This window comes from Pleurodeles waltl, chromosome 3_2 (assembly GCF_031143425.1).
Source record: "Pleurodeles waltl isolate 20211129_DDA chromosome 3_2, aPleWal1.hap1.20221129, whole genome shotgun sequence".
NCBI lineage: Eukaryota > Metazoa > Chordata > Amphibia > Caudata > Salamandridae > Pleurodeles > Pleurodeles waltl.
The window spans coordinates 37,102,920-37,121,358 of record NC_090441.1 but is presented as its reverse complement, the minus strand read 5'-3'; the positions used below and the strand labels follow the sequence as shown (position 1 = coordinate 37,121,358).

At 46.0% G+C, this 18,439-nt stretch overlaps 1 protein-coding gene across 2 annotated transcripts in view; it reads left to right on the top strand.

Annotated features, from left to right (window-relative positions):
- The window catches only part of ATP2A3 (ATPase sarcoplasmic/endoplasmic reticulum Ca2+ transporting 3), a 352,883-nt gene that overhangs the window by 309,101 nt on the left and 25,343 nt on the right, over positions 1-18,439 (top strand). For both annotated transcript variants that reach the window (XM_069226688.1, XM_069226687.1), the window contains exons 16-17: positions 3,760-3,962; positions 8,425-8,510. In XM_069226688.1, the coding sequence (XP_069082789.1) occupies positions 3,760-3,962; positions 8,425-8,510 (289 nt within the window). The remainder of the gene's footprint in view (positions 1-3,759; positions 3,963-8,424; positions 8,511-18,439) is intronic.

Genomic DNA, 18,439 nt, shown 5'->3' with positions numbered 1-18,439 from the left:
GGCGCAGATGGGTGCCGACGTCTCTCCTTGCTAGCCACTCTCTCTCTGTTCTCCACCTATTGTGCATTGTCCTGTTCTGGTGTCTCCTAGTTCGTGTCGTCCTCTCTCGTGTTCTTCTCCTCCATCCAACGCTTCCACCTTTCTCTCCACAATATTTGATGTCATCACCATCCATCACATAACGTTGTCGCACCCATCTAGTGTGCAGTGGCTGTCTACAACGGGGAGTATCGTGGTAGCCATTTTAGGGTCCCCAGCCTCCCTGTCTACCTGATCACAAACTACACATCCCAGGAATTTCAGGATTAAAACTGTTTTTCTATTGGATTAATCTTCTGTTTACATTTGATATGCTCAAATCTACCAAGATCATACCCACCCTCAACTTTTGCAAATTGAGATTCTCTGCCTTCATCCATGGTTTCTGAAATAACATTTTATTTTTACATTTAAGAGCAGGATTTTTCTAAATAGAGGGTTATGAATTTAAGAATTATTTTCCACCCTTTTTGCACAAATACTACTTCTAAGCCATAGCCACCTGAGACACAAGAAGAGGAACCCTGTTAATCTTTTGAACCCCTCTCCATTAGAAATATATATTCTAAAATAATAGGAGTGACCACCTGGTCGTTCACCCTGCACCCCCACAGTTGTTAAGAAGGGTCAATATTTAACTAAAGATGAGATGTTTGCAGTGAAATGTCATTGTGATATTTTTAGGTTGTGAGAAATTAAAACCTCTCACCTTTGTTTTCTGAATTAGTTAACATTCCATCAGTTTTGATTTGTATATGTTGGTCTACAAGGGCTTCATTTCTTTCTATTTTCTCTCATAACTGGACAACGGGCCATAAACTCTTAATATCTTAACTGATCACAGGAGTGGTTACGTCTGAAATAAAGATTAATAAATCATTTTCAGAAAACAGCATTGTGGCTTACCCTTTTGCACATACAATTTCATGATGAATATCCATCATTTATAGAATGGTTATAGCAAACTATACTATAGTGACCATAAAGTCGTAAATCATAAGAGGAAAGGTCTTTCTAGTCCTTCCACTTAACAAAAGTGTCTCAACTTCTTTCTACATAAAATACATGCTAATTTTGCATCTTTAGGCAGTTAAGAAAATTGTAGATCCATTTTTGTCAATCATTGTCTTCAGATTTCACCAGTTGATTTGGTACAATGTTTTCTCTGCATATATTAAGAGTATCTTTCCTCACTATTCATAAATACCAAATTTGCCACCTACCTAGCGCTATTAGCAAAGAAGTGTCCCTTAATGTCTGAGTCTCACCCAGAACGTCCAGGTTTTTCTACATAATGAAGGGATTTGTCGATCTTCCTTCAGGAGTGGCAGCAATGTGGTGATTCTGATGCAATGTCTCTACGGTGGTTCAGAAAACGATGGGCTGAGTTTCTCCACGCAGTGAAGGGATGCGTCGATCTTCCTTCAGCAGTGGCGGTGATGCGGTGGTTCCGATGCGTTGACAATGCAATAGAGAAGCACTTGTTCCAAATGCGCTCCACCGGTTCTACTCCCGCAGTAGGGTTGATGCATTTGTTGCTGCTTCCAGCAAGCAGATGTGTCGATTTTGCCGGTGCAAGTATCTGCGTCCACTTCCAGTGAACCAGGCACAGGAGCAGGAGTAGAGACTTGGATATCCCTGAGTCTCTAGCAACAGGAGGCAAGCCAACAAGCCCTTGGAAATCACTTTGGGGTGCAAGGCAGGGTTCAGCTCTCCGTCAGCAAAGTCAGAGAGCAGCAAGCATCAGGACAGCACAGCAGAAAAGCAGCCCTTTCAGGCCGGCAGTCCAGCAGCATGATAGTCCTTGATGCATCACAGCAGTTCAAATGAAAGAGTCTAGTTGTAGGTCCAGAAGTGTCTGTTCTGGTAGGAACAGTGGCTCAAGCCTTATACCCAAATCTGCCTTTGAAGTGGAGAGGTTGACTTCAAAGAAGAGACGTTGAAGTGCACAGGTATCCTTTCTTCCTTAGCCCTGGCTCCAGACTGTCAGTAGGGGGTAATTGGCCTTTTGCATGGGCACAGACACTGCCTTTTCAGGTATAAGTGTCATCCCCGCTATCCTTCCTGCCCAGGAAGAGACTTCAGAATTCAGATGAATGCAGATGAGCACTTAAACGCACCTAGCCTTCCTGTATTTGTGGCTTTCTAGAGGGAATGCACAAAGTGTAGCTGTCACCCAGCATAGGCATTTATTAGAGACAGGTTGCAGGCACACAGAGCTGTAAGAGCAGAGATATGCCCACTTTCTAAAAGTGGCATTTCTATAATAGTAATGTTAAATCAGACTTTACCAAAAAAGACGATTCATCATTACTATGCCAAAGCTATGACACATGATTCAGCTACTCCTTTGTAATCAGGAATTGTAGCTTAAAAGTGTATTAAGGAATTATTAGTGTTAACTTATGAGAGGAGTAGGCCTCACAGTAGTGAAAAACAAATGTAGGTGTGTTTCACTACCAGGACATGCACAACTTAAAAGTACATGTTCTACCTTTTACTTGCAAAGCACACTGCCCTATGGGCTACCTGGGGCCTATTTTAGGGGTGACATATGTGTAATAAAAGGGAAGTTTACAGCTTGGCAAGGGATTTTAGATGCCAAGCTGAGTTGGCAGTAAAAAGCCTGCACACACAGGCTTTGCAGTGGCAGGTCTGAGACATGGGTAAATGGCTAAGTAGGTGGCACAATCAGTGCTGCAGGCTTACTATTAACATTTAATTTACAGGCCCGGAGCACATATAACGCCCTCCACAAGGGAACTTACAGGTAAATTGAATAAGTCAATTGGGTATGATCCAGTGTTGCCATGTTAAAAGGAGGGAGCATATACATTGCTTTTAATTTATGACAAGCTAATACCTTACATGTCTAACAACTACATTATATCTTAGTGGTATTGCAAAAAAGAAAGCTTGTCAAACTATGCATCGTAGCCACAGCGGAAGGCTTTTGTTTTGGAAATGAAACACATCATGGACATAACATGCCTCTGTCAAAATGATTGGAGTCCTTCCAAAAGGCCATCTACTTGAGAAAGCAGCAGAGCTCGAACCCCATCACCTGTCAATTCATCAGAGCCTCAGTCACATCCCCATAGAAACACCAGACTGACACGAATTTAAATGCACTTTGTATAAATCCTGTGGCAGAGCACTTCGACTCACTATGCACGGTTATAAGAGCTATTCCCGAACATCATTACATATATTAGAATTTACTAATTGAGTTCAGGACTTTTCCAGCCTCTGGATCAATTTTCATTGTTTATTAATTCTCATTGCACAGCTAGGCCCTGCTTGGACCAGGCAGCTCTGTGCTCCACCCCACAGTCTCCCTTCACCAATATCACACTAAGTTCCATCTTTTCAGCTTACTAGGAGAAAAAAAAACATAGATCACAAAGAACAAATTGCTGAAGGAACTGTATGATTAAAACATGGATAAAGCTTCCTTGGTTCCGGTGTTTTTTAAAAAAACTTCTCTGACAGCATTTTTGACAGTATGAGCCCTTTTTTCTATTTACTTCTTAAATTGCCTTCTGTATTTACATGTTCCTCACCGCTTTATAACGTGTTTTATGGAATTCAAATGCACTTTTTTCAATTTACTGAGTGTCTTTATCCGGTAGAAATACTTAATGAAATAAGAAACACCTGTGATACATGTAAACATTCGATTTAATTATTTAATTTGTGATGTACATTTTCAATTTCCAGCATTTTCCTGACAGCTATCCTGGGTCTTCCAGAAGCTCTGATCCCAGTCCAGCTTCTCTGGGTAAACTTGGTGACAGATGGACTTCCCGCGACTGCCCTCGGGTTCAACCCTCCTGACCTCGATATCATGGATAAGCTCCCACGTAACCCAAGAGAGTCCCTCATCAGTGGCTGGCTCTTCTTCCGTTACATTGCCATTGGAAGTGAGTATACATGTGGCAGGCAAAATGTACAGGATGGAAACGTACATCAAGGAGCCCACCTGTGTTATCAGTGTGGGAAATAGTGCAGACTTCCAGTCTGTGTGATTGGAATGCTCAGCATAATAGGAAGATTTGTCGTTTATGCAGAATCTGTATTCAGATCACCTCATTTACTTTCACCATTTGTAGGGGGCACTTTTCATTGAAAACACAAAGGCACCTGCCCAGGTTATTAAAGATAAACAGAGAAGAGAGATTATTTGTGTGGTTATTGGTTGTGCATGGTCTGATACATTGAGCTTGCTTCCATGAATATGTGGGATTTAACCATCGAAATTCAGGAGTAATTCAGAAATTACATCAAGAGTAAACCATAAATGCTCAAGGAAAATGTTTGTGTGGGAAGCTCAAAGTTACTTTGGTTAAATGCTTATAATGTCTGAGATTAGCCCTATGTCTTTATGTATCAATGAACGTGACATTTGTACATTATAGAAAAACATTTACAATCTTGACCAACTAAAGAGGACTGAAGAAAGACAGCTTGTTTGGAGTAGACAAGAAGCTCTCTCTGTCACCTCATGTTTATCATAAGACATTATCACTGTGACCGTGATATATGGTTTAAGTAATAAGAAAATTACATTCCATCAGTTATAATCAAAAGGTCAATATGTGAATTAAAATCCCATTGGAAAACATGAGTCCAACAATGGGTATGAGAGCATATCAACATCTGGAACATGCCTGTTTCTAATAACAACACATTTTGAATCCCAGGAGCCACAATTGACAAGCTTGGCTGCAGAGAGGTCTGTGTGTTACTTCGCTCTAGGCCCAGACCCAATTCTGAAGACTGGACAAGGAGCCTGGTCTGCAGTTAACTGGACTGTAGCCTATGGTAGTACTGTTTATGCCATTTGCCCAACTTGTATCAAATCAAGACCTCACCAGCAGCAAACGCAAGTAAGAGAGAATGGTGCAATCTATTCAGTGCCCCAAATATTCTGGCCTGTGCAGCCAGCTACGTACACTTGTTCATGCGAAAGCTCTCGTTGGAAGACAATACCATAATATAAATACTTCAAGAGTAAAGCATAGTAGTGTGGCTGTAGGCCTGATGAGTAAAGCAGTTGGCAGAGTCCTCCTACTTTGAATACTCCAAGGTAACAAAACTATACCCCGCCCTCAGAATGATATATTTGTTTTATTGATTTAAGGTTTTCCATAGTGAGACTTGATCTAAGGGCACTGGAGAACTTTACAAGAGAGCAGGGCATGTCCAGGATAAGAATCATCATACAATAACCAATTAGCAACTGAACAACCAAAACCAATATGCAGTTTATATCCACAAATAGACCGTCCCAGAAAATAAGTAGTTTAGCAATACCAACAGGGAGAGCCAAAGGGTTGAAAGAGGTTAGGCTGTCTGGGCCAGACAAGGTATTGTGACGAATCTCCTGTTAACCAAAGTGTCTCTCAAATAAGAGGATTTTGAGATCCCTTTTAAAGTTGACCAGGCAAGGAGCTGTGTGAAGAACTGGTGGAAGGGAATTCCACAGTGTGAGAAGGACTAGTGGAAGGGGGTTTCCACAGTCTTGTTGGGCTTTTCAGAGAATGATTGTTTCTGTAGCGTTCTTGTGATTTAGCCAGATGCAATGTGTCCCCACAGGACCAGGCTGCAGTGGACCCATAGTGAATACCGTGCTTCTGAAAAGAAATAGAAGGGTGCTCTTTGCACTAAAGAAAATTGGTGGGAGCACACTATTCTCTACCACGTAGTAATTTCTTGGAGACGAGCATAGTCCTAAGTTGTCAGGATTTAACTACTATCCCTTCCAGGTACTTCAACAGAGTTGCAGTTGTTACTTTTGACCAACTAAGGTTTAAAACATATCTCTGAATGTCGTCCCCAATATTGGCAACGCTTCATGTCATCTGAGAGTCTCAAGTAGAGGTCAATATCTACAATGCACAGCAGGATGGTGGCAGGGACCTTTGCATTACCACCTACAGGCAATAATGGGGAACATGCTCACCTTGTTTACCACCGATAAACAGAACTTCTCTTAATCCATGCCTTACCCCTACAGGGTTCTTCTGAAAGCCCCACATCTGCACAGCTCAGACTGGCAGCTACCTCATGGGCTATTATCTCTAATGAAATGATGGTTAAAAGGCAATTTCTCTGAAAACAAAACTCCAGTTATTTGGCAATAAGATCTTTCATTTTCTTGTATATGGCCCCATGGTACACCAAAAATGCAATACTTAACTAGATGAACATCCTTCTCCAAAGCTGGGAAGGAAAGCATATGGTATTTACATTTCAGTGTTCCAAGCTTGAATGAATGAATATCCAGTCAGGCCACTTCCTTGTGCTTGAATTCCCAGGCCATATTGCATAAAGTATGCATTTGTGTTACACAAGCGACAAGTTTGCTGCAAATGGATGGGCACTCTTTTTACACAGTGCGCAGTTTCTGTGAAATGCCTCCGATGTCTAAATCAAAGTTTGAAAGAGTACATTTGGAGTGGGACTGAGTGAGACTCCCTACATGAAAACCTCATGGAGAAAGCAGGCCCCTCTGGGACATGAACTGGCAAGGATCGTTCACCAGAAAGCCACTTCAATTGTTTTGTGAACCACACCGTACATCAACATATGATTTATCGCCAAGAAACCAGTTGATGTGCTCGCGCTTTATAAATGTAGTAACGAAAGATAACATTCTATAACCATCGATCACTCTTCAGGCCTATTAGGGGAACAAGAATGTCCTTCTCACACGTAATGAGGTTCAACAAGAGGCCCTAATCAACAACGACCTGTCTTTAGCTGTGGCCTACTGTGATATGTCTAAAACACGAAAATGTGGCTGGTCAAGGTGTCATTAGCTGCCTTGGATTGGATCCATTTCTTCTTCCTCCTTAATGTCAGGTATGAATTGGGTTGCTTAGAATAATACAGTTTAGTTGGGAGAGTCATAGGTATCCTCCCTTGCTTCGCTGCTTTATTATAAATAGCACGTGCATTAATCACAATGAATTTGGTCAATTATACGTCAATGACAATGAAGTCGGTCAACTGCTATAGCATGCCTAAATCATTGATGAGAAATTTCCTGGGAGAGTAGAAGTGGCTACAGAATGTAATTCATTCTTAAATGAGATCATTCAACATCCTTTCATGAAACCCACTCAGAAGCAAGCTGAAGTGCTCCTGGAGTGGTCTCTTTTCATTAACTACTGTAATGGGACAGGCACAAGTATCACTCTAACGGGAGGTCCTGGCAATCGCGGGAATCACCAAATTAAAATGTAGTCGAAAAACTAAAGAATGCAGGTGTTGTTTCAAGGGAGACAAAAATTCCTACACGCAGCGGCTTGTGAGGAGAGATTTCTGTTTCCTAACCTTAGTGCTAGCTTCCCGAGGCAGACACCAAGACAATGTGACCCTGGCATTGGCCTGAGACCCTAACCATACATTATACAGATTATAGTTTTTCTTCAAATGGAAAATAGTGTTCGATGAAATGAGTGCTTTTGTTTCCTTTTGCAATACCTTTTTACTATCGTCACATGCACCTTTGGGGACCAGGTATTTAAAAATGTTCTGAATACCAACAAACATATGACCTTGTGGGTATTCAGCACATTCGCAAGGACCACTTCCCTGGAAACATCTGTGTCCCTTCCCTTCTAAATAGTAGCAGGAACCTCTGTATTAAAAAACCTGTAGGTAATTCTTTTGAGTCGGAGTTTACATCTTTTCAGCTATTCATATGTATGTATTGAAACAAAGTTAGACTCTGGCTCATGTGATCCTCATCCAAACTATGGTGGTATTTATATATTTATTAATGCATTTTGTAGAGTGCTGCGTGGCAGTTTAGTACCTTTGCAAAATTGATAGAAAGGAAACTCCGTGACATTAATAGCCAAACTAGGTCTCATGGGTAGCTGAGTCCGGTATTCTCAATGAAAAAAACTTGTTCTATGTTGGGACCAATTAAAATTTCTTCATGTAGTTAGATTCAGCTCTGAGTTTGGGGTTAATGGAGTTTCTAGAGCTCAGACCCTAAGTCTGCTGTGATATACTGTTATGTTTAATCCTCCGGAATGATCCCTGGTGTATCAGCTGGGCCAACAAAGAGTGAAGCTACAGTAATAATATATTAACTAATAACCACTGGAAACAGAGAGGACAGAGGAATAAAGAATGAATAAAAAAATGACCATTTTTAATTAAAGATAGCTGTGCCGACCGTAATTATAGTCTGTGGTGCTGTATATCACTTAAGCGTCTCTATGGATTTTTTTTTCTTGAGCATGGATAAAAGGTTCAGGCTACATGCAAACAGAGGGATATGACTTGCCAGTAGGTCATGCTTAGAAGTTTTCATGAAGTATAATTCTGTGGTGTGTGCGTGATCACAGCCTTTTCTCTTCCTTTCAGTTTATGTTGGACTTGCGACAGTGAGTGCTGCGACTTGGTGGTTCTTGTTTGATGAGGAAGGACCAGAGGTTACCTTCTACCAACTGGTAGGTGTTAAAACAGTTCTATATTTGAGGCGCCACCTTTTTACTGTTGCTCACTTTTACCTGCCTGTAAAAGGGAGAACATTCATTGTCGAATCAGTCCTTGGAAAAATGACATCTGTTCAGGCTGTTGCTGAACATTATATTAGTCCAAATGAAATATTAGTTTCAGAAGAAGTACAACATACCAGAACTGGCCCCATTATTGAAGGAATCTTTCTTAGGCCTGGAAAATTCAGTGGAATTCTGTGGAGGCAGAGTTCTGTGACCTGCGGAGTCCTGAATGCACCCGTTCTTGAAAGCGCTGAGCAGGGTCGGGCTTGAATTCAGGCCAGGGCCATAGGCAGCAAAAGCTGCTGTTTCAGCCCTTGTTTGTGCACCAGTGTACACAAACAAGGGAAAAAAAAGAAAAGAGATGAGGACTTAGATGGGTCCTCCAGGGGGTCCTCGTCATCCTTCCCAGCGGCCTCGCTCTCTGCCTCCCTCTGACCCCTGTTTCTGGGCTGCTGGCAGAGGGAGGCCTGGCTATGGATCCATTGCCGGTGCACATTGTAGCCCAGATATGGGCCACACAGCACAAGAGCAGACTATCTGTGCTTGCACTGTGTAGCCCATAACTGGGCTGCAGTGCGCACCGGGTGAGCTCTGCTCCAATTGTGGGGCAAGCAGAGTTTTTGGGTGAACTCCACACTCCAAGTGGAGTGCCGAAAACTCTGTCAGCTCTGCCAGTGGGGTAGAGCTCACCACCCACCCCTAATCTTGGTGAAAACAGTAGTGACTGGCATTTAAGCAGGTATTGATAGGGGCCTCTATTGACATGAATCTAATGTAACCTTTCTTTGACATTCCATTGGGAATAACGATTTGCCTCAGTTTGCAATGCTGAAATTCAGGCCAAGAGGTCATAAATGTAATTTGTTAGCTCACATTTTAGAACATTCAATCAACTTTTAAAGGACCTACAGTATAAATCTCTTCAATGGTTTTCTGGTTGCAGTTTCCATATTGCCAATTGATTTGTTAAGCTTTTATATGACTATTTCACACATACACTGCAAAACTGAATCCAGAAGATATCTTTCCCCAGAGGACATAATTATTAATCATGATGCTGAGTGTATAAGGGAGGAGAGTGAAAAAACAAACCCTTGTATCATGTGAATACAATATTTCAAGATTGTTACTTTTAGAAGACCAAAAAAATGGGAATTTGACATGTGACCTTGCGACTTGATATGTTCACGCAGCCTTCTTTGACTTCTAACATCTTTATGGTAGATGGCAGAATGTTTTTTATTCCATAGATCTTGAAACAGAGTTCCCTGATACTCAGACAGAGTAATTTAACACAACAGTTTAATATGATAGGACTACTTTCGGCGACTGGACCGTAGAATCAATTTAAGCAATGAGAGATGTACTGGAGGTGCTGCTGGATACCTTGAGGTATGGGAGTGGATGCCGACACTATGGTGAATAATAATTTTATGTAGAAAAACCATCATAAATAAGAATTTGCATAGGGGGCGTGGCCAACTGACAAAGATGGCAGCAGTTTAATTCCTAGTGCTCCAGCCCGTGGCCAGGCAATCTGTCTCATAAACCCCCACAATAGTGCCATCCTGCCCTAATGGTTGCAGTGCTGCTGCCCTGCCATACCCTGACAATTATTGTAGCCCTCCCTGCCAATTGTGTCTGAGAGCCTCGCTGTGAAGTCGTGCCGCCTGAGCCTGGGGCGGTGAAATGGCAGCCTAATGACTAGCGAGCGCATGGTGGAGCAGGAGCTAAGACGGAAGCCGGCGCCTTCTTCAGGCAAGGTGAGGGCTACTGCCCCTGCGATTGAAAGCACTGATCCTGTGAGGAGCCGGGAGGTGGCAGACTGCTCTGCTGGTAATTGGCACTTCTAGTGAGAGAGGGCTGCGACCCCAGTGGGGAAGGCAGTACAGCAGGGGATCAACAGGCTTAATAGGGGAGACCCGGGTGCTGCGCTGGGTGTCTCATCGCGGACTGCCAGACACGAGGAGGGACGATCCGAGTTGCAGTCCCATTGGGAGACTCGCTGTGGAGCGGCTGTGGCCCAGGCGGCGGGCCTTCTATGGGAGCATCATTGTCAGGCTGTGCCGTATGGCCTCACTGCAATAACAAAACTGAAGATCATCCTGGGGTGAGACCTCATAGTGCATCCCCAGGGCCTGACTGCTCCCCTGTATGCCCCGACTGAAAGAACAAGGCTGCTGGGGAGTGCCTACTCCCCCACTCCTCCTTCCACCACCTTCACCAGCCTGAATAAATCTGTCTACATTCTTGGGGCCCTCCCATAGAACTTACTGCCCTACATAAGCACAGCTGCGATGGGGAGGGCCCACCAAGCGTAGACTTTTCTTGAATATCCACTAGCACTCAGGCTCTGAATGGCTGGTGAATAATTGAGACACCCAGGGGTACGAGGTGAAAGTAATCCACTGTGATCGCCTGGACCAACCACAGCCATGAGATGGGGGCCCTCCCTCCCAGCGTCCTGAACACTAAGGGGGTCATTACAACCCTGGTGGATGTCAGAGAACTGGCGGTAAGACCACCAACAGGCTGGCGGTCTTACCTTGGTGTATTATGACCATGGTGGTTACCGCCATGGTCATCCGCCGGTTCTCCGTCCTGCCCGCCGGGCTGGAGACCTGGGTCTCCAGCCCGGAGGCCGTCAGTATACCACCGGCGGTATTTGGACCCGGCTTACCGCTGTGGATTTCCAGCAGTTTCAACCGCCATGAAATCTATGGCGGTAAGCACTATCAGTGCCAGGTAATTCCTTCCCTGGCACTGATAGGGGTCTCCCCCACCCCGACTCCCTCCCCTACACCCCCCACCAACCCTGCCACCCCCCAAAGGTGGCAGGGCCCCCCTCTCCACCCCGACCCCCAACATAACATTACTCACACACACCCGACATGCATGCAGGCACCACCAACACACACACACCCCGACATACATGCCTACATCCACACACACAGTCAGACACGCACACCCACATTCAAACATACACGCACACATCCATACAGACATACCCACAGCCATGCACGCACTAATTCCCACACACACAACGCCCCCGCAAGCATACACGCACTCACACACCCCCTCTACATACACACACGCACACCCCCATGCACGCACACAACACCCAACATCCCCCCTCCCCTAACGGACGATCGACTTACCTGGTCCGTCAATCCTCCGGGAGGGTCGGGAGCCATCGGGGCAGCTCCGCCGACACCACACCGCCAACAGAACACCGCCGCGGCGAATCACAGGACGTGATTCGCTGGGCGGTGTTCTGTTGGCGTGACGGTGGAGGTGGAGCAACCTCCACCCATCACTATGGCTGTTGGCGGCTCTCCGTTGGAATAACGACGGAGAGCAGCCAACAGTCATAATACGCTGAGCGGCAAACCGCCTGCACAGGCGGTCTTCCGCACGGCGGTCCCTCAGCAGTCTTGCAAAAAGACCGCCGAGGTCAGAATGACCCCCTAAGAGTGGTCACCAGGGACTTCCAGTGTTTGGAACCAGCTGTCCAACTCGGGGGCAACGAAATCAAGGAACTGCAGCCCCAGGGCCTCTTCCTCCTCCCCCCCACAGACACTTATACAGTGAGTTAAAGACACAATGCAGTGACACCACAACTTGCATCATACTTGAAGATACCTGCCCCTTCTTTCCGGGAAAGCCGGGACCGCCTGATCATTATAATGAGTCGCACAAAATCTGCCTCAGGTGGATGAGATGCCCAGTCTCTTTCCCGGTCCACTCCTTCAGAGGATTCACTGACCCCCGTCTCCGGAGGACTGTATCCCCCCATGGACATAACTGCCCGAAATGGACAATTAGAAATTATCCTTCAGGAAATCCGAGACTCTTGAGTCTCACTTGAGCAACAATTGGGGACCATCACAGCAGACATCACGGTTCTTAAAAGATGACCTGGATGAGCAATTGTTATCCACTAAAACTCAGAACCAAACTGAACACTCTGCGCAGACTGCACAACTGCGTAAACAAGTGGAGTACCTACAAGAATGAATAGAAGACGCAGAGGGGAGATCACATAGGAGTAATATTCACATACTTGGAGTCCCGGAGGGAACAGAGGACCCCCACCCAACTCAATTCATAGAGGGCTATCTAAAATTGTTATTGGCCCTGCTGGAACTTTCAAACCTGTTCGCCGTGGAGAGAGCCGACAGAGTGCCCATGAGGAAACCAATACCAGGTTCACCACCACGCCCTATGGTGGTCAAATCCGAAACTATAGAGACAGGGACGCACTGCTGTGAACGGCCCGGAGAAGGCACCTCTCTGCTTTGCAAATTCCATAGTCTCACTATTTCTGGACTACACCCTTGCAGTGCAGCGCACGCATTCCACCTTTCAAGAGATCACAAAACGCTTGTGCTTGATCGTTCTCAAGTACGCTCTGCTGTTCCCAACCAGGCTTAAAATAATCCATGAGCATCAGTCCTTTTTCATTGACCTACCAGATGAGGCATGTGAGTGGCTGGACAGGTAGTCTCCTGACTCAGCAGGACCAAAACTACAGAAGACTAACTCACCCAAACCACAGAGGGCTCCCAGAAAACACAAGACAAGAGGCACCTGTGGATCCGGCATGAAAACAGCACCTACTCAGCAACAGCCCCTGCAGGGCTGGCAGGAAGCGATACACTTTGGAAACGTCTTCAGACTTTCAAAGAAACCCAGCGGTTCAAGCTTCTCGTGTGGCAGTGTCTCAGACTCAGCAGGATGACTTTATTCACAACGGTCGCTCCACAAATGTCACATGACCATTTCATCGAAGAGGAATAAGAGCAATATAAACAACCCCTTTTCTCTGCTACAGACTCTGGATCGCTGCACGTAGTGTATATGAGCAATGAGGGGTTTGAGACGAGTGGCTGTTTGAACTCTTATTACTTGGTCGAATGTTGAATGTACACACGGTGCCCCCATCCCTTTTTTTTCTGGGATGCCTGACTTACGCCATGCTTGTGTATTTCTGGGGGTTTACTGATTCTGCCCACTTACGTGTAAACTATGGTCACTGGGCCCAGTTGACCTAGATATGAGGTTCAGGCTCTCATTTCTTACACCTCCTAGGAACACTGCCTTAGGTGGCACTACCCTTACCACATAGCAGAAGCACCTGTTCATCATTAGTTGCTAAGTTCTGGTTGGTTTCACAGTTTGGTCCAACAAATGGTTCTTGATGGACTAAGTATTTGTTCCCTTTTATTTTGAGGATGGACATTTGAGGTCTTTCACCATCACCGATCATCATGAAAGAAGGCATATTGTGAATGAGTGTGAGAGCATGGGCTTTGCGGGAGAGGAATTATTATATAGTTTGGATAGATGTCACACACACCAAATGAATACAATATAGTCACTTGGAATGTGCAGGGACTGGGCTCAGTATATAAAGGCAGTACTTGCGCAATTGAACAGGCATCGAGCACATATAGGGGGTCATTCCTACTTCGGCGGGCGGCGGAGGCCGCCCGCCAAAGTTCCCCCGCCAGAAGACCGCACCGCGGTCAAATGACCGCGGCAGTCATTCTGACTTTCCCGCTGGGCGGGCGGGCGACCGCCAAAAGGCCTCCCAGCCGCCCAGCGGGAAAGCCCCAGCAACGATGAAGCCGGCTCCGAATGGAGCCGGCGGAGTTGCTGGTGTGCGACGGGTGCAGTGGCACCCGTCGCGATTTTCAGTGTCTGCTAGGCAGACACTGAAAATCATTATGGGGCCCTGTTAGGGGGCCCCTGCACTGCCCATGCCTGTGGCATGGGCAGTGCAGGGGCCCCCAGGGGCCCCACGACACCCGTTCCCGCCATCCTGTTCCTGGCGGTTTTTACCGCCAGGACCAGGATGGCGGGAAGGGGGTCGGAATCCCCATGGCGGTGCTGCGAGCAGCACCGCCATGGAGGATTCTTTGGGGCAAGGGTAAACCGGCGGGAAACCGGCGGTTGCCCTTTTCTGACCGCGGCTTTACCGCCGCGGTCAGAATTGCCCATGAAGCACCGCCAGCCTGTTGGCGGTGCTTCCGCGGCACTCTGCCCTGGCTGTTTTCAACCGCCAGGTTCAGAATGACCGCCATAGTGTTCTTACAAGAGACTCACCTCACAGCAAACGAAGCTCAACAAATGAGCAGAAAAAAGTGGGAACAACTGTTCCACACATCCTACTCTGCCTTTGCACAAGGCACGGCTGTATGGCTCTGAGCTAGTGTGCCATTCACCGTGTTGGAAACTAGGCTAGATGCTCAGGGCAGCCTGTTGTGTTGGGTTGCATATATGCATCCAATATAGCACAGGATGCATACTGGTCCCAGATATCCTCAGTCCTAGTAGACTGGTCAAACTATCCCTGGGCGTTGGCTGGTGACTTTAACACTGTTGTTGATACCTTCGTTAAGTGCTCCCACCCACTATGCGCATCACAGTCTTGTATGCCAAGCAAAGGCACAGAGAAACTGGATAAATGGCTAGGACCTGTTGGATGTTTGGCGTAAGAGACACGTATGAGACAGGGAATACTCCTTTTACTTCCCCTCATGCATTGCACTCACGTTTATATAGACTCCTATGTCCGGCACCCCTCCAATCTTTCATAAAAGGGACCACATATCTGGGGAAGACATTATCCGATTATAACCCTCTAGAGGTGATGCTTTTCTACATATCAACACCGATTCCAACCTGGTGTTTGCAACCAATCCAACTGGAAGACTGTGTATTCAGGGAGACTCTTGTGCGCCTCCCCCCGTTGACAGAGTGGGTGATGATTTGAGGCACCTCAATCGCCACGGTGGTAGGACCCAGGTGGGAGGTTGAACGGGACCTTTTATGTATAGAAAGCAAACATAATGCATTAGAAAGGGTGGAAGGGAAAACACTGAAGCTTTACGTGCATTACAGGAAGCCTGTATTACACATGCCAATCTCCTTGAGTGTCTCTGCTTCCTAGATTATCACACTTATATGCAAAAGACAAACGCAGAAGCAGACAAATCAGGGACCCTTCTAGCACGCTTGATACAACCCACCACCTCACCCACCCAATAATGTCCATCAATAATCCTCCCTGGGGGTGATCACTACACAAAGCAGGATCAATTAAGCCTTTAGGGACTTCTGTACCAAACTGTACACTGCCCCACACTCCCCAAACCCAGTAGATGTCACTAGGTTTCTTGACCAGATCACACTACCAAGAGTATCTGTTGAGGACAAGGAGACCCTCGGGCTTCAATCTTGGCTAACAAGATATGGGGGGGGGGCATAGGAGAACTATCCAGAAACAAAACATCTGGTTCGGATGGGCTGCCAGTCAAGTTTTATTCGATCTACTGGGCAAAATTAGTCTTAAAGCTGGAAAGACTTTACAGTGCCTGGTTAGATGCAGGTACCCTTCCACCCACCGCCAGGGTGGCATTGAAGCCTGGCAGACCTCCCCCTGATCTCTCCTCATACAGACCTCTGTCTATTCTAAACACAGCATATAAAATCTTAAACAAAACTCTTGCCTGGAGGCTTCTCCAGCATCTTTTACATATAGACCAATGTGGTTTTGTCCCTGTCGCAGCACTTCTTTTAATATACACTGACTTTTTTGTATAATGGAAACAGCACGGAAGAACTATCCATATGTGGGCTGCATATCACTAGATATCTGTCAAGTTTTTGACACTCTGGGATCGGATTTTATGGTAACAGTCCTGGCACAGAATGACATTTCCCAGGCAAATAACCGATGGGTATGTCTCTTATATTCACAGCCCACTGCTAGAGCAAGGACTGGTGGCCTGATTTCACAGTCACTTATCGGGGGACCAGGCAAGATTGCCCTGTATCACCCCTAATATTTGTGGTGGCGATTGAACCTATAACACAACAGCTCTGGCAGAGCTCCTCAAGTGTGGAAATACCTATAGGCGGCACAACAGACTCTATATCTTGTGTGCCGATGATATAATCCTTTACCTCAAGGTCCTCTGAAGGGGTCTGGAAGGAATCATCCAAGTACTTAATTCATTTGGAAGGATATCTGGTCTTCACATTAATATAGACAAGTCTTGTGTCTTCTTCTTTTCCCCCACTCCGGTGACCCCAGGCTGCGCCTCGGCCAAGCAGACCTCTAGATGACGTCCAACCTGGCGTCCCCCAAAATCCGATACCTCACTATACAGGTGTATCAGGAATCTTTAGATTAACTCCCTTAAAACAAAAATAGCTTTCTAGATCACCTTGTTTTGTCTGCTGCAGGTCGTTTATTTATTGCGAAAATGGTTATGCTTCCAAGACTATTGTATTACTTTACAAAGCTTCCAGTGATAATACTGGCATGGGTGTTCCCATTGCTGAACAGCATGTTGGTGGAACTCGCTCGGGGATTGGGATGCCACAGAATTAGCCTCCCCGATTGCAATTGCTGTCAGACGGCGTGGAGTGGGAGCCCCAGAATTCAAGGCCTATTGTTGCGCAAGACAACAACAGTGGTTCTCTTTCTGGCTCACCGGGCACGACCTATCAGAGATTGGTTGCACACCGGTACAATTGAACAAAAGCCAACTACATAGCCTGCTGTGCCCTGGAAGGGTGTGGCCCCGGCACACACCTCTATTACTACGTGTGGCTCTCATCTATTGGGAGATGGCACAGAAATACACTGCTCCCATGCTTCCATATGCACCGAGTGTCCGGCTGAGAGGGCTCCCCTCAGATTCCGACATCTTAACAACACTGTGACTTGCTACTTGGGAGCATGGAGGCGAGTTAGCGATGGGCTCTTTGGTCCATGACAGTACATTAATGCTGCATACTGACTTCATACAATTGCATGGTCTCCCTCCCACTGTCTTTCTAACACACTCATTGTTTGCTATATGCAGAAACACTTATCACCGGATGGGTGCGAGCCACCCACACACAAACTACTTCAGGCCCTATATTGCCTAGGCGAGAGCAGACATCTGTTCCAATGGTTGTATCACGGTGTTAGAAATGGGGTTTCTGGTTGGCTAGGGTATGCACCTCAGCCAGGCAGAACTTACCCACTCTAGTCAGGGCAAGGGAGTTACACGTCCAAGATAACCCCTGCTCACCCCCTTGGTAGCTTGGCACGAGCAGTCAGCCATAACCCAGAGGCAATGTGTAAAGCATTTGCACAACACACACAACACACGTGACGCAATATCCCCACCACAAAGGAAACACAACACCAAATTATATGAAAATATACTGTATTGTACACAAGGCAATTATCAGACCAAACATCACCTAGCAGTACTATCCTGCTACCTTAGCAGTTGTCAGAACGTTACACATTAGTTACTCTGCAAATTAGCAGTAGTCACACATAACACATAGGTTACTCAGTATTCTGCAACATAAGCAGTAGTCAGGAAACACGTTATCACATTAGAACACTTGTCATAAGAATATCATAAAATGCCCATAGTAGGAACATTAGAAAACATATGGCAAGTTAGAGGAATACATATCAGCAAGCATGTCCATAAAAGGAACATTTGCATACACACATGTAAAAACATCAAACGCAGGTAGGTAATATATGAATCAAACAAAAGTCTGTAGAAAGAACTTTGGATTGCAACTATATTGGTCCTTTAAACAGTACCTGGTTGGATGAAGGCACCTCCAGTGCCTAGAAGGCGAACAATGGGGCTCCCGGCGCTCCTATGCGCAAAACGGGGGCCTCCCTTATACTCTGGGGTCAGAGGAGGGTGACATGCACCTCCTCTCTTTTATAGACAGGCCCCTCCGGGGACCGTTATTACTGGGGGCCCCCCAGGGCCTCAACCAGCCCTCACGAGGGGGGCCAAAGCCAGCAAAAACAACTTAGGGCAGGAGGGGGGCACCACGCACCC